We start from the raw sequence: 15,522 nt of genomic DNA on the forward strand, positions 1-15,522 counted from the left end.
TGGTGCTGAACACATTGTATGATTTCCAGGTCACTGACTGAACATGGGGCCTGAGCTTTTGTGAGTCATTCCAGCTCTGGTATGAAATGAATCATTGACCTGAGATGACTGAAGGCTGGTCTTTCCTGTTGTCCTACAAATAAACATTTAGGCCTCTCAGCAGTTGTTGCTTGATGATAGCAGCAGACACTGAGCAGTGACCTACTGTATGTGAAAGCAGCAGGCAGCTCTGATCTCAGCTTCAATAGAGAGACAGCGATATAGAAAGAGAGAAGCTGCAGTTTGAAGCTTAGCTTTCTACTCCTCACCTACAGTAACACCTTCTGCTCCTGGACAAACTGTTTGGGCCAGACTTAGGCTGTTACACATGGGTCCACCTCTGACATCGCTCCGCTTTAGGAATACTAAACAGTCACACACTTATTTTTAGTTCCATCATTCCCAGGTGCAACAGCTGAACTGCAACATCAAAACACACTTTTCAAAACCTAAAATACATTAATGGGCAGAAATAAAAGCGACAAGACATAAAATCTATCTCCTCCACTGATTCTATCATTATTTATGTCTAAATCGCCTGAAGAAGTTGAAAAGGTTTTAGATTTCCAGTTAAAGCGTAAAATTTAACCAAACTTTAAAAACATTGTCTTTAGACCTTGTTTAAGTGAAGAAACAAGGAGATGTAATCAATGGAAGAGGCGTCATGACTTTAACAGTGAAGTTACAGATGGTTTGGTTTGTCCCACGCTGCCTCAAAGCCTCTAAACGCCTCTGTGATGCCTTCAGGCTCCATCTGTCAAAGCTGAAGCTAAACGACTGAGGTAAAAATCAAACTTCGGAATGAAACCGAGCAAATCAAAGAGCTCTGTGCAGCTGCAGGATCAGTGCAACAGAGGAACAGAGTGTGTGTGTGTGTGTGTGTGTGTGTGTGTGTGTGTGTGTGTGTGTGTGTGTGTGTGTGTGTGTGTGTGTGTGTGTGCGTGTGTGTGTATGCGTTTGTGCGTATATGCGTGCGTGCGTGCGTGCGTGCGTGCATGCGTGTGTGTAGAGGTTTTTGTCTGTGTGTTCCTTTCGTTTCTCATTTCTTTCCACATGATACAGAATCTCTGACTCTTTTCAATAAACCATCCTTCCCATCACATTTTTAATCTTCTACCTCTTTTACTCTTATCTCGTGATGAGAATGAAATGCATTATTTTCGTAAAGCAATTTCTTTAAAATTAAATTCATATGTATAAATACACACACACACACACACACACACACACACACACACACACACATATATATATATACTACACTTTACTACAGGAATTGGCTGAACATATAACATGAATTGCTTAAAGCCATGGACAAATGCTCAGAACAAACCACTTGCTCAGTCCTTGTCCTGAAAAATGCTTCCCAGGTTCTGGATATTTTAAGGTCTGAATCTAAATGTGAAGCAACATGAGACTCAGCTCCTTTCTCTCATTCTGCCCCCACTTATTCGTCTTGAATCCCACCATCTCGTTCCCCTTCCTGGTTCTTCTCTTTCCTCACCCTCCATCTCCTCGCTTCCCTGTCAGATTTGTCTCGATGGGATGCTGTTGCCACAGTAACTGGAGTCATTAGGGAAGCTGTATTTATGCCTTCTCACACTGGAGTTGGCAGATCTGCAGTAATGAGCACACACACACACACACACACACACACACACACACACACACACACACACACACACACACACACACACATAGTTGCTGGCATCCTTTCAGAAAATGAATGACAGACTCCACATATCATATCATGCCATTAAGTGAAAGGTTTGTTTGCCTTCACTGTCAAACAAACGAATAAACAAAACTGAAGTGAAGTGATAGATGCTTTCACCCTGGAAGCTGGATGTCAACCTCATCTTAGCCTAAAAGCTTCACTTCACTTGGTACAAAACATATAAGAAACCTCATGTTCATATGAATTATTCAAACTGACATAAGTTATTTACAAACATTCCACTAATCTGCCTGTGGCTGCACAACATCTCTTCTACCATCTTCATGTGTGTTCACTTCTGTTGTTGAAGCAGATTAGATTCACTCATCGTAAATTCAACCTGCAGCTGAAGCTCAGGGAACCGTAACGCTGGCTGTCAGTGTTCAAAGATTGTTAAAGCACCTGCTCCAGTTTAAGAAGTGACATAACTGTGTAAAGCAGGATCTCAGCATCCATCATTACTCATTAGATGTATGTCTGTTCAGCCAACATGAAGAGCAGAGCTCCTTTTTCTGTAGAGGCTGGAGGAGACCAGAGCACAAAGCTACGCTAATGCTAATCCAGACGTACGTTCAGGTTTCATCGCTGATACAGGTTCATTACGTCAAACACCTTGAAACACTTTTTTCAACAAACCCTTTGAACTTGACACTAAACAGATTCATTTGAGCGTCTGCGTCTTCAATCCAGTTTGTAACATACAGTACTTTGATTACAAATGTAGCTTTACAGATGTGGGCTTGGAAAAACAAAAATCCATCCTCTTCAATTATCTGACACATCGTTAGCTTGTTATTCTTTAAGGACCTGAGCTATTGGAGAGTCGTCAAAACTACATTAGTCTTAATGAGCTGTCGGATCATTAGGCGTCAGCAGTGGAGGGAAGCTAGCTCCCCAGAGACGAGACGGCTCGTTTGTATGCAGCTGCGGATCAGAGCCCAACGCCAGGTGCTAACATGTTGCTACAAATCCCAGAGTTGTCAGGTTTTTGCAAAGATCGGACCCACATGCACAGCGATAAAACGGTAGACAGAGGGTATAATTAAAGTAATATTTAATGACAGAATCCAGGTCACAAACGGTCCAAGTCATACACAGGTAGGCACAGGTTAGCAGCACACAGGGGATAAACGTAATCGGGTCCGGTGACAGGCGTGGGTCAATACCAAAAGGGCTCAGATCTCAGAAACAGAATCGACAGGCTTAGACGGGTCCAGAAACAGGCAGAGTTCAGCAACAGAGTAAACTTACAAAACTGGTCAGGATCAGGCAAGAAGCAAAGGTCAGAGAAACGGAACTGGGTCGACAACAGGATAAGCTGAACTAGAGAATTGCTGGAACGTGAGAACAAAGAATCAACGATCTGGCGAATGACAACGGTGACAGGTGGTGCTTAAATGTCCTGGGGAGTAATGATGAATTGGGTACAGGTGCGTGAATAAAAACCGGAAGTAAAGTTAGCGTAAGATGAATGATGTGACAAACCGGAAACTACTAAACTAAAACAGGAAGTGACACTGGGGCTCTGACAAGAGTGCTGCATCCAGAGCAGGATCAGGGCTAAAGCTAGAAGGTTGAAGCTGGATGCTCAAACGCAGCCAGACACACTGGAGCAAAAGGAGCTGCGAGAAAATAGACGGACAGCTGGTGGAGGTGACCAATTGTCTAAAAACGTAATAGACACAGCATAACACATTAAAGACAATTCTCATACTGAGAAAAATAAACCAGAAGGACAGACCATGAACCAAGCAATCAGACCCACCTGGGGCCTACGACACCCCGGGCCCCCTGCTGGCGCTGGCCCTGGTGTCTGCACTATCCACACACTGAATGTATCCACCAGGGTTGAGAGGGCCTCACATCATCAAGAGCCTGAGGAGGGAAACGCTGGCACCGACCAGGAATCTTAAACGCCCCATGGAGATAATGTGCACATTGCTCACCTGCGCTTCTCGTGCTGTTAAAGCCACACAGCATGAATAACGCACGCACACTTCAGCTATCGTCCTGTGAACAGCTTCTATTGTTCCATAAATGGGGCCGTTCCCCCCGCGAAGGGGTGTTCATGCTGAGCCACTTCAACAAATCCTGTCTTTTCAGTCACAGGCTGTGCTGTGGTCATCCAAACTGCCTCTAATGGAGACAAGAAAACACATAGTACCAACATTTGTTACTGTACTGTACAACCTTACTGTTGTATCACAGTCAGACAGGTGCAGTTGCCTGCTTTGGCCAGAGGTGGTACAATGAGTCAGGTGTCAGGGGCAGATATAAAATCTGACAGTTGTATCAGGATCAGACAGGCACAGTTGCCTGCTTTGGCCAGCACGGAATCGTATGTGTTCCTGTGTGTCTCTGTGACAGAATGGAGGCCGTGCCTGCTTATTCAATGCATGTAAATGAATGTTCTCGGCCAGAGAGCGGGGAAAAGCGCTTCTCCCAAGCGGTGGAATGAGGTTTCATGTCTCCATGAAAGGGGGTTTGGATCCGTCAGAGGATGAGTAACACTGCATGTATGTTCCACTGTGAAAAAGACTGACATGAAAGTAAAAACGGCCCTGGTTTGTGAGATTGAAAAGCAGCACAATGAAGAATTATGTCACACCAGGGTTTGCTTCTGAAGACTCACTATTCAGCTGCCACCTCCTCTGTAGCTGCACAAACATAGTGGTTGTGATGTTATGAATGCTAACAAATGTGTCGTGTGGACGCACAGTTTTAGACACGAGGCTCACGGCCGTGAACAGCGTTTTCTGCAGTGTCTGACAGGGCTGAAGGCTAATAATACATCATTTAAATGACAGGGCATTTTCCAGAGAGATGCTGATCGTTCTCATGCTGATGTGGCTCTGAATCTGAAAATACAGAAGTTTAATGAGGAGAAAAGGGAGTCCAGTTATTTCTCTCCAGTATGTTGTCTGAGGGAATCTGATGAATTAACAGCCTTCACAGAGACTGTGACTGAGTGGTTTGGGCTTGTCAGCTCCAATGAGCAGACAAACAGGTTCACATTCTGATCAGTGAGCAGAAACAGGAGCTGAGCGATGAAGGAGGATTCAAACCAGCTCTGACACGTGCATCAGTGAAAAGCCTGAAGCTACAATGTGTTTGGTTTGGGAATCTCAATTAGAGGAGATTCAGCAGTGTGACCGTCACTGAGCGTGAGTCAGCGTCAGGCTGGAAAACACTCACTGGTGTTTGCAGATTAGGTTAGAAAAATCAGCTTTAAACATCAACTTCATTCTATTTTATTATTTTGTTCTTCTCTCTTGCACAACCACCAGAACAGGTCTCAGCAGCCTTCACCTTTTCATCTGCTGGGGCTCCCTGTAATCCTTGCTTCTGGTCTCGGCTTGACTTCCATTAGCCAGTGAGATCCACAGCTTGACAGAGGTCAGAGGTGAACGATGAGAAAGACTGGAAGTAGAAACCTTTCTCACCACCAGCCCCCTCCTTTGGCGTCTTCCCTCACTTTCATCTCCTGTGCCTTCCTCGTCTCCTCCTCCTCCTCCTCCCACTGGCTTTATTAAAGCGTCTCCCCTCTCCTGCTGGGAATGAAAAATGAGTTCCTCTTTCTACTGTGTGTGTGTGTGTGTGTGTGTGTGTGTGTGTGTGTGTGTGTGTGTGTGTGTGTGTGTGTGTGTGTGTGTGTGTGTGTGTGTGTGTGTGTGTGTGTGTGTGTGGATGTACTGGAAGCGTGTGTTGATGGAATCGGTAAATAGTTAATGAGCAGGGAGGAAAACAGGTTGAAGCTCCAGGACGTGATAGTGACACAGAACAACAAACACTGACAGCTCGTGCTTAAGAACCCGGTCGGCCCGTTTCACACTAAGGCTGTTCTGTTCCAGGATTAACCAGCTTCAACAAAGACAAACGGTATGAGCCAATAACATGGAGCGAAAAAACAGACAAGTCAACGTTGAGATTTTAATCCATCAATTTAAATTCATTGATCAGACGTCATGTTTCACTCAGACAAGATTTCATGGACAGATTGGATTTAGTCCAACTGAATTGAAACTATGACAACCGTCAGTACTTTCCTCACATTCACTTCCTAATTTCACACTTCACTTAGTTGTGGTGGAGCATAACTAACAGCCACAACGAGGTCAAAGACAGAGAGAAGAGTCTCATCATCAGGGAGCGTTGGAGTGTTGATATTGTTTATGATTCTGCTCTAAAACCTGCGTTACTTCCATTAGTCTCTGACCTGTGACACACACACACACACACACACACACACACACACACACACACACACACACGCTCACACACGCGCACACAGACACACACACACACAGACACACACACACACACACACACACACACACACACACACACACACACACACACACATGCTCACACACACATGCTCACACACACACACACACACACACACACAAACACACACACACAGTAACCTCTGTCTCTGTCTCCCCATTAGCAGAAAGGCTGGAGCGACTCCCTGCGGCCGATGGACAGACATGGGAGCATGAAGGTAGAGGTGCCGGACGTCACGTCCATCATTCATGGACACTTCCTGTCCTCCTCACCAGCTCTCGGGCCTCGACCCGCCTCCCATCTCATCGTTTCATTAATGAATGCATGTGCGCTCTAACTGCAGGCCAGAGGGAGACGACCGTCCCCGCTCCCACTGGACCGAGCACCAGCCTCCCAGGAGCCTCTGCACCCAAGCAGCTCCATGCGCAGGAGTCACAGGCGGAAAGGTGAAGGAGAGGATCCTCTCCATCTGCTCCATCGTTTGGCTGCTGCTCGTCTTTCACCTCTTCTTGCCTTGTTTCATCTCTTGGGATCTATTTATTGGTTTCTCTCCTCAGCCTCGTCTTTGATCTGGCTTCTTCCTTCTCATATCTGCAGACTCCTCCTCCATAACATGATTCTGTTTTCACTCAGCCTCAACACCTGTCTGACATCTTCCTCGCTCAGACAGAGGATTCGTCGCGTAGACAGAACGTTTAGATTCTGCAGTGTTTGGCTGAATTCACTTACCACTGCTGAGCTTGCAACCACCTGTACATGAACCGTGTTCCCCCTCAGGTACGTTAATGTGCAGCAGCATTGGTACAGGCAGCTCCTCCCTCGCCTCCGTTGCCATGGTAGCCATCGCAGACTGTGTGGACAATGCCACGCAGACGGACATCAGCTTCCAGAACATGGTGATGCTGGGGCGCAGCCGGGGCCACCACCACCACCACCACCACCACGAGGGAGGGGACTCCGCCTCCCCGCCGCCACCGCCCGCCTCACCCCCCCTCCCTGACGCCATGGGACCCTATGGCATCAATGATTTGTATGAAATCACTCGTTCTTTACTGGTTCTTTATTTTCATTTTCAAACCAGTGCTGATAAACTGGTCACTCTGTCTCCAGCTGTGTGTTTGAATACAACGACCCCAACGACTACTTTGACGTATCCCATCATGAGGTGGACAGACAGGACGACCTGGAGTATGAGGTACCTGAATACGTGGGTTCATCACACTGAGCTCTGACTGTATCAGACAGGCCGCAAACCCATGACCTACCAGCAATAAATCGTATCAATACAGGATTAAAGTCTAAAGACCGACACTCTTGATTCATGGATGAGCCCTTTTCCACCCGTTCTCTCCTGCCTCAGACCAAATGCTCCTCTTTCAGGAGGTGGAGCTGTACAAGTCCAGTCAGCAGGAGAAGCTGGGTCTGACAGTTTGCTACAGGACGGATGATGAAGAGGATCTGGGGATCTACGTTGGAGAGGTAACGAGATGCAGATCTTCATTCATGAGGACACCCAGCTTCTCCTGACAAGCTTTGCTTTCAATTCTTCATCATTTCCTTTCCTCTTCAGGTGAATCCGAACAGCATAGCAGCCAAAAACGGACGAATCAGAGAAGGCGACCGGATCCTACAGGTACAGAGGAAATGGAACGAGATAGAACCAGCACCGTTGACTCACTTCTTGCTCTTCCATTTGGGTCATTAGCATTTTGCCAGCGCCTCATCCAGTGGCAAAATTGCCTTTTCTTTGAAGTCAACAGAATGAGGCTCTGATGAGAAGTAAAATATGTGCATTCATAAATGTCGAACATCGACCTTCAGGCGCTTTTCTCCAGGCGGCCAAATGCAAACACGTCCTTGAGCAGAGGAATAAACGTGCAAAAGGAAGAAGGAACTGGACATTTACATGAATTCCAGAGGACGATGGTGTCCAATTACTGGAAGTAATGACAACACAGTAATGACGTTTCATAGCAGGAGTTGACAGACTGAGCCGAGGTGAGACTAGAACCAACAGATGTTAAAGCGTGGCCATAAAGCAGAATCATCGCTGGGAGTTTGATTAGCACTTCATCCTTTATCCACGTGTTAAATACTCTAAAAATAATAAAAGTGTAAAAACAGGAGATTTCCTTTTTTTAATAATTATCCTCTGACCCCAGTGAAAAACGCAGGCAGCACCTGGTATTGCCATGGTTACTGAGATGAATGATGATGTCAGCGCTGGTTGCCATGACAGCCGCCACCACACAGACTCCCAGCACCTGTGGCACCATGCAGTCTCCTCTTCCTTTCTGACTTTTGGTAACGTGTGTGTTCGTACCTCATCACCATTAGATTAACGGCGTGGACATTAAGAACCGGGAGGAAGCCGTGGCCATTCTGACCCGAGAGGACAGCACCAACTTCTCGCTGCTGCTGGCCCGGCCTGACATCGAGGTAACAGCTCATGACCACACAGTGAAGCCACTGTCCTAAATCAGGGCTGCTGGGATCCAGGCGGCCGTAACCATGGTAACAAACATGCCAACTCCACAGAGACAGGATACCGACCAGTATAGGAGGAGGAGAATGGACAGCACAATGGAGCCACTAGTGTTTACACACCTCCAGTGTGCTGTTAAATCATCAATCTAATGCCGTGTTCATGTTAGTTTTGAGGCGCACCGATGTTTGTATTGCAGTTAGTTATAGTGCATTTGTGCGTGCGTGCGTGCGTGCGTGCGTGCTTTCGTTCAGGATTTCATTCGTGCGTGCGTGCTGCTTTTCGTTCGTTTTGTTTGTTTGTATGAGTATGTGCACATACCTTAACAATATTATTACTGTTAATATTAATTTACCAGTTAAACCACAGTACAGCACTAATTTCTTTATTTGTGCCTATTATTTTGCTTCACTAATGTGTTTGGGTTCAGCAGCTGGTTTCACCCCAACCCCCCACACGCACATGTTCAACCTGTCCACCAACCCAGCGACATCACATATATTTAGAATGGACTAAATGACTAAATAAAGTACTGTACATATATTTCTTATATACTCCTCTTGTAAAGGCGAAGGTGTCCTTCACAATACGACATTCAGCCTAATACATGCTGCTTACAAGTTACAAGTTTAAAAGAGCAGCACACAGGCAGAGCAGCTACAGGAAGGTTATCAGTTATTTGAATGAGGGATCATTCAACTCATTCATTAAATTTACTATGTTCTGGAAGATAGAATAAAAAATAATTAAAGTCAGGGCGTCAAAGCATCAAGTCTGAAGTGGCTGAAGCTGAATTGAATTGTTCAAATGTGCAGGTTTAATAAAAGAGGTTTTATTTATGTTCAGGTCCAGAAACATTCTTCACATCCTTGACTGGTTTATTCGTCGCCTTCCTGTAGCCTACTTTACCAACCTACTTTCTGCTAATGTGGTGGTTGGTTGGTTTTGGAGACTCTGACATCACTCACACGGTCCAAATACCAGTGACCTTAGTGACATAATGTTTCCCTAAATGCTGCATCAGGACAAAACTGCAGCCAGACCTCCATGCTATGCTAAACACCGGGCTATGCTAACCTCCATGCTAATCTAACAGTCATGCTGATCAGACTAGCATTAAACTTATTTTTATCCTGCTTAGAGGCTCAGAGCGTCCACATCGTATTTTACAACAAACAGCTTTGTGATTCAGCATCAGCTCTCAGCTCAGTTGTGTAACTTTTTTCTTGCAGTGCCAACCATGTTTTTCTGGCTCAGCTCTGCCCACCTGAGTTAATTAGGAATGAAGTGCACTCCACTAGTGGGAGCATCACAAGTGAAATAATAAGTCCTTATAGATTTACAGTGAACCTCTGGAGCGCAGCCATGCTTCTGTCACATCAGGCACTTTGTACAGGATGTGAGTGTTATTATATACGCATACAGAGCCGTGATGAATGGTTCTATGACAGCAGTTCCCAGTGTGTGTGAGTGTGTGTCCAAATGTGCTGACCAAGGAACCGCTGGATGACACATTCACACCCGCTCTTCTAACACACTCACTCAACATATTCACAGATGAACGTGTGCACTGTGTGCGTGAAATCACCTGCCAGTCAGAAGGTGTCATGTCGACATGTCTGACTGAGGTCAGCTGCTCCGACAGAACCATACATGATGGATGTTTCATCAACTAAGCAAATAATATAATTAGGATGTGATGGGGGAGCAGCCATGATGTGAGCAGTGGTTAATAAATGTGGTTGGTGTGAAATATGTCAAGCTGTGACCCTTTCAGAAGTGAAGCAATCCACAATGACATAAGTCAGCATGTCTGAGATCTGTATAGCTACGGCCCATGATGCTGAGAATGCTTTTCCCAGTGCAAAGGAAGACGCTCTTTAATTGTTAGCTTACGTTTGATTGTGTAAATACTGTATATCACCGAAATAAGCAAAACTGCTGTAAATCTTAATTTGAAGAGGGACAGAGACTAGATGATGATGAAACAGTGAAGGGAGGAGGAAAAGAGACAGCTGATTGTTTGACTCTACAAACAGACACAAGTCTCCCATCAACACAACACTGACATAGAGTGCCCACGGGTCAACAAACCTTCATCTGTAATAAGTTCATTACAGCAGGAACAGTTCTAGTCAACATGCCAAATTAGAAGAGCTGCTCTCGGTAGGAAACTCAACGCCTTCAGCCTGTTTCTGTGCAGCTGTAAACAAAGAATTGGAGATTTGTTATTTATCCACACAGAAACCGTCCTCAGACCCAGCGTTAGCATCGCGGCACGTCACAGGCTGGAGCAGGTTGTCACATGCTTGCTTCTGTCTTTTGGTATTTCATTATATAAACACTTCATGACATCAGTGATACTTGTCCATTTACATTTCCACAAATCAGATACAGTATTAGGTGACCCCGGTTTCAGAGCAGAAGTTCTACTCAGAAAGCTTAACCTAAGCTCCTAAAAGCGAAAAGTTACTATGCAACTTCATAACTCATGTCAACATCATATACTGTGTTGCAGAATGAAAACCCTGTCGACCCAGAGGACAACATGGAGCTCACTCGAGAAGCAGGAGACTTCCATCCAAATCCTCGAACCTCCTCCGGCCCCGTCTACCACCTCCGCTGGGGAGGAGGCAGCACCGCCTGCCCCAGGGAAGGAGAGAGCAAGGAAGGCGCCAGGGATGGCGTGGGTGTAGAAGAGGAGGAGGACGATGAGGGAGAGGATGAAGAGAGAAGACGGCAGGAGGACACAGACCCACCTGTTCCCCTCCCACCTCTGCTCAATCTGGCACCGCTGTTGTCCAACAGCCAGGAGCTGGACAGCGGAGTGGGCCGGACCGATGACAGCACCCGCTATGAGGAGTCATCAGAACACGACCTGCTGGGGGACCAGACCAGCGCCTGTAACACCAACACTACCAACACACCGGGCAGCACCAGAAAGTTCAGACCAGGACCCAGTCCCAGGTAGGACCGGAGGTGTCGGGGTTCTGAAGGCATTACACCCTGAGTACCTTTCAGCGCTTACCTTCAAAATGCCACAGTAACTATGGAACAAGGACACGTACTGGAAGAAACTCAGTTTATTTGTGGCGTTTCAGTTTGACGTAGCAACCCTCTGTTTGTTTCCTGGACCTAGACCCAGTCCCAGACCGAGCCCTGGCCTGGGCCCGAGTCCCCGGCCGAGCCCCAGTGCTGGGCTTGGCAGAGGAGACACCACTCCTCCTTTCCTCCACCTGCGAGAGCTCCAGGCCAGCTCAGACTCGCCTCCGGGAGTGGACTGTCCGGGTGGAGGGGGAACGGGAGCCCCGCACCATCACCACCACAAGGTGAAGTCACTATCATTCGCTCAAGCAAAGATGATGCCTTTTCTCTTTTACTCCTAAGTTGACACCGTGTCTCTGATCTGTGATCAGCACCACCACCATCAGCCCCCTCTGAGCATGATGATGATGATGCCGGGCCTGACAGAGGAGGAGTGCCACCGGTACCAGGAGCTGCTGGAGGTCAAGTGCCAGTATGAGAGACGCAATGAGAGTCAGCAGCGAGAGGCAGCGAAGCCTGACCTGGAGGACGCAGAGGCAGCAGAGCCAAGGGACGTGGAGAGGCAGGAAGAGGAGGCTTCTTCTTCTGTGGTGCTGGATGTAAGCGGCAAAGAGACTTTCAGCGAACACGAGATGGCGCTCATCGATGAAGAGCTGCGCCACCTGGAGTTTAAGTGCCGCAACATCCTCCGCGCGCAGAAGATGCAGCAGCTCAGAGAGAGGTGTCTGAAAGCCTGGATGATGGAGGAGGAGGCGGCGGCGGCCAGAGCGGGGCGACCGGGCCCCCCAGAAGCGGGTAACCATGACGACCACTCATCCCACCCGTTACATTTGTTGAGCAGACAAACACTGCAGCTGCTCAGCAGTTACTAAGCTGAATCTTGCCTCCAGGTACAGATGACGACGATGGGAACGACGGCGAGCCTCACCACCACGAGCTGTCAGCCATCAACGAGCTCCCAGAACGAGAGCGATGGGATGACAAGGACACCAGCAGCGCCTACAACACGGGTGGAGAGAGCTGTCGGAGCACGCCGCTGGTCAGCACCGAACAGATCCCGCCTCTGCACGAAGAGGACGCCGAAGGTGGCAGGCGTCTGGTGTCTCCACCTCTGCTCCTCCCCCTCAGCCGCTTCCCTCCACTGAACTCCCCCCTCACACAGCGGCATCATGGGAAAGACCGGGAGAGACTTCAGTCCAACTTCAGCAGCTCATTCTCCCCAAGCACCTACAGGAAATATGACACAGCCAATGGCCACACGGCTGGAGGCTCAAGCTCCACCCCCTCCACGCCTTCCAAGTTCAGGTCCTTGTCATTGTGCTGCCATCACTAGACTTTGTGATCTTGCACCAGTGTTTTATTTAATATTGGCTCGTTTATTGGACTTGTTTGTTGCTATCGTCAGATCTCTGACCAGAGATGTGGGGTCTTCAAGACGGGGCGTGGCTGATGGGGGGCGGGGCCTAAGAACAGGTACACAATGGGTAGATTTTAATAGTTCATTTGCTACTTTTGACTATTTCTGACGTATTCACTATTATTGTAGGTGGTGCCAACAACCGGACCGGCGGTGGAAGTGCAGAGTCCAGCCCTCACTTCACCAGACGAACCCACATCCATAACAAACCTCTGGAGCGCTACCAGAGCTGCATGACGCTGCCCTCCGAGGGCCTGGTCGACCCTCTGGACAGGCTGAGGAGCGGAACGAGACCTGAGGGTGAGGAGAGAGGAGCCGGCACCGGGAGCAGCGGCCCGGCCAGCCCCCGGAGCGTGAACAGCGCCCCCTGTGGTCTGCAGGAGCATCGCTCACGGCTTGGACTGGCTTTACCGCTCGGGGCGACGCACCCAGCGTCACCAGAACGAATGGAGTGGAAGGTAAAAGTGTGCTGACGAAGGTCAGTGTCAGTGTCAGCGTCAGCGTAAACCGAACAAACCTGTTATTGCTGTGTTTTGTGTTCAGGTGAAGATCAGGAGCGATGGCACACGGTACGTCGCCAAGCGGCCGGTCAGGGACCGTCTCCTGAAGGCCAGAGCCATGAAAATCAGAGAGGAGCGAAGCGGCATGACGACCGACGATGACGCTGCCAGCGAGATGAAGCAGGTAGAGTCACTCCGTCTGGGTTTGAGTCGGCAAAGATCCAGTGACTGATGTGTGGTCCAACAGGGTCGATACTGGAGCAAAGAGGAGAGGAAGCAGCAGCTGCTGAGAGCCAGAGAGTACAGAAGAAGAAGAGAGTTCATGATGCAGAGCCGCCTGGACTTCCTCCGAGGAGACAGGTAGAGCCTGACATGGCGTCATCCGTTCCATTCCAGCAAACAAACCAATAATCTGTCAGTGAATGTAGGGAAAACCCAGTTCAAACAAAGATCCATGAACAAGACACCTCCATAAATGATTTCTACAAATACAACATGATCAGACTGCTTTGGTTTTCAGGGATCCTTCGTCAACATCTGGAGGCTTTGAAGACGCCCACTTTACCTCTCGACAGGACTCTCACGGCGGCAACATCCGCTTACTGAGCCAGAAGAAGATCACGAAGAAGCGGAACCGTCGGATCCTCGACAACTGGATCGCCATCCAGGAGCTGCTGGCCCACGGCTCCAGGTCTCCAGATGGGAAGAAAATCTACAACCCTCTGCTTTCTGTCACCACAGTGTGAGGAGTGAGAGTCAAAATATCTTGATTTGATTGAGCTCAGAGGAGGAAGAAGCGTTGGGCTCGACGTAATAGATAACATCATTCAAAGGCTCCTCCTGTTAATGCTGGTTCAGGATGGAGTTTGACGATCCTGACATTTCTTGGCTCAGCTCACAGCTGCTCAAACAAACACAAAACTACTTTCACACAAGGCCAAAGAATTCAAACCTCAGCAAACCACAACCACCAACAACAACAACAACAACAAGTGAGAAACACAAAATGAGCTAAAGACGAACATTCAGCCTTCAAATGTATTTGTATTGTGTCTGCCTATGAATCTCTCTCCTGGTGAAATAAGTTGTGAGGAAGCTTCACCCTGAACAGACTGACACATAAAGACGCACAACTATTCACGCCTTCCACCGACTCACTGAATGTCTCGGGTCCCTCTGGACCGGTTACGTCTGGTCCGTGCTCGAGGACGGATCGCAGCGTGAGGGGCTTTGGACAAGGACAGCTCTGGACCTGTGCACAATGAGATAATACTGAATACTTATATGCATGAAATATATATTCAGAGACGTGGATTGTTGTTGATGTAGAGTACAAACCTTGTGCAGACATTTTCATTAGTAAAAGATGTGCAAATTAGATTGAAACTGAGCAACATTAAAGATAAAAAGCGCTTTGCTGTCATTCTTTAAGTTTTATAAACTGACTTTGTTGATCTTGTGCAGCAGAAGAGATGGCATGAAAGAAGTAACAAGAAGGAGGAAGAGGAGGAGGCAGCAGGGCACAGGTGATGACTGCAGCGATGAGAGACCATGGATGAGCAATTCCTGAGCAGCTGGATGGCTGATGATGATGATGATGATGATGATGATGATGATGATGATGATGATGATGATGATGATGATGATGAAGGCAACAACTGGTGCCAGAAAGCAGCATTGTCCTGTAGGGTCCATTCCTGGTAAAAGGCCTCATGTTGAGTGAATATCAGTGTGTGGTAGATTCAGGATACGCAGGCGCAGCTTTAAAATTCAAATCAATAATTGTGAATTTATTACATATGATACAACAATAATCAACTAAAAGAGGAGAAGAGGAGGCAGCGGGAGCAGATGTCACGATTCTGGGTTTTTGTTTATTCTGAAGGACTCTGGTTTCACTCGCCACGTTTCGGTTTCCTGTTTTATTTTGTAGTACTTTCGGTTTCTGTTTCCATCTGGTTATTTCTCGCTTCATGTTCCGGTTGTCATTACTCGCACCTGCCCGTCATTTAGTAATCAGTCCTCAGTATTT

At 47.6% G+C, this 15,522-nt stretch overlaps 1 protein-coding gene across 3 annotated transcripts in view; it reads left to right on the forward strand.

Moving 5' to 3' along the window:
* LOC114858265 (PDZ domain-containing protein 4-like) overlaps positions 1–14,913 on the forward strand; it is an 18,225-nt gene extending 3,312 nt beyond the window's left edge. Inside the window, exons 3-18 of one of the 3 annotated variants that reach the window (XM_029155280.3) lie at positions 6,207–6,260; positions 6,387–6,489; positions 6,821–7,073; positions 7,154–7,238; positions 7,424–7,522; positions 7,614–7,676; positions 8,381–8,482; positions 11,047–11,495; positions 11,668–11,857; positions 11,945–12,368; positions 12,470–12,878; positions 12,979–13,046; positions 13,120–13,448; positions 13,534–13,674; positions 13,738–13,850; positions 14,011–14,913. In XM_029155280.3, coding sequence (XP_029011113.1) covers positions 6,207–6,260; positions 6,387–6,489; positions 6,821–7,073; positions 7,154–7,238; positions 7,424–7,522; positions 7,614–7,676; positions 8,381–8,482; positions 11,047–11,495; positions 11,668–11,857; positions 11,945–12,368; positions 12,470–12,878; positions 12,979–13,046; positions 13,120–13,448; positions 13,534–13,674; positions 13,738–13,850; positions 14,011–14,236 — 3,108 coding nt within the window. In that variant the 3' untranslated portion in view covers positions 14,237–14,913. Of the gene's footprint in view, positions 1–6,206; positions 6,261–6,386; positions 6,490–6,820; positions 7,074–7,153; positions 7,239–7,423; positions 7,523–7,613; positions 7,677–8,380; positions 8,483–11,046; positions 11,496–11,667; positions 11,858–11,944; positions 12,369–12,463; positions 12,879–12,978; positions 13,047–13,119; positions 13,449–13,533; positions 13,675–13,737; positions 13,851–14,010 lie in introns of all 3 variants that reach the window. The other 2 variants (XM_029155278.3, XM_029155279.3) reach the window with 2 other exon arrangements.
* Positions 14,914–15,522: the final 609 nt, after the last annotated feature.

This window comes from Betta splendens, chromosome 7 (genome assembly GCF_900634795.4).
Source record: "Betta splendens chromosome 7, fBetSpl5.4, whole genome shotgun sequence".
NCBI lineage: Eukaryota > Metazoa > Chordata > Actinopteri > Anabantiformes > Osphronemidae > Betta > Betta splendens.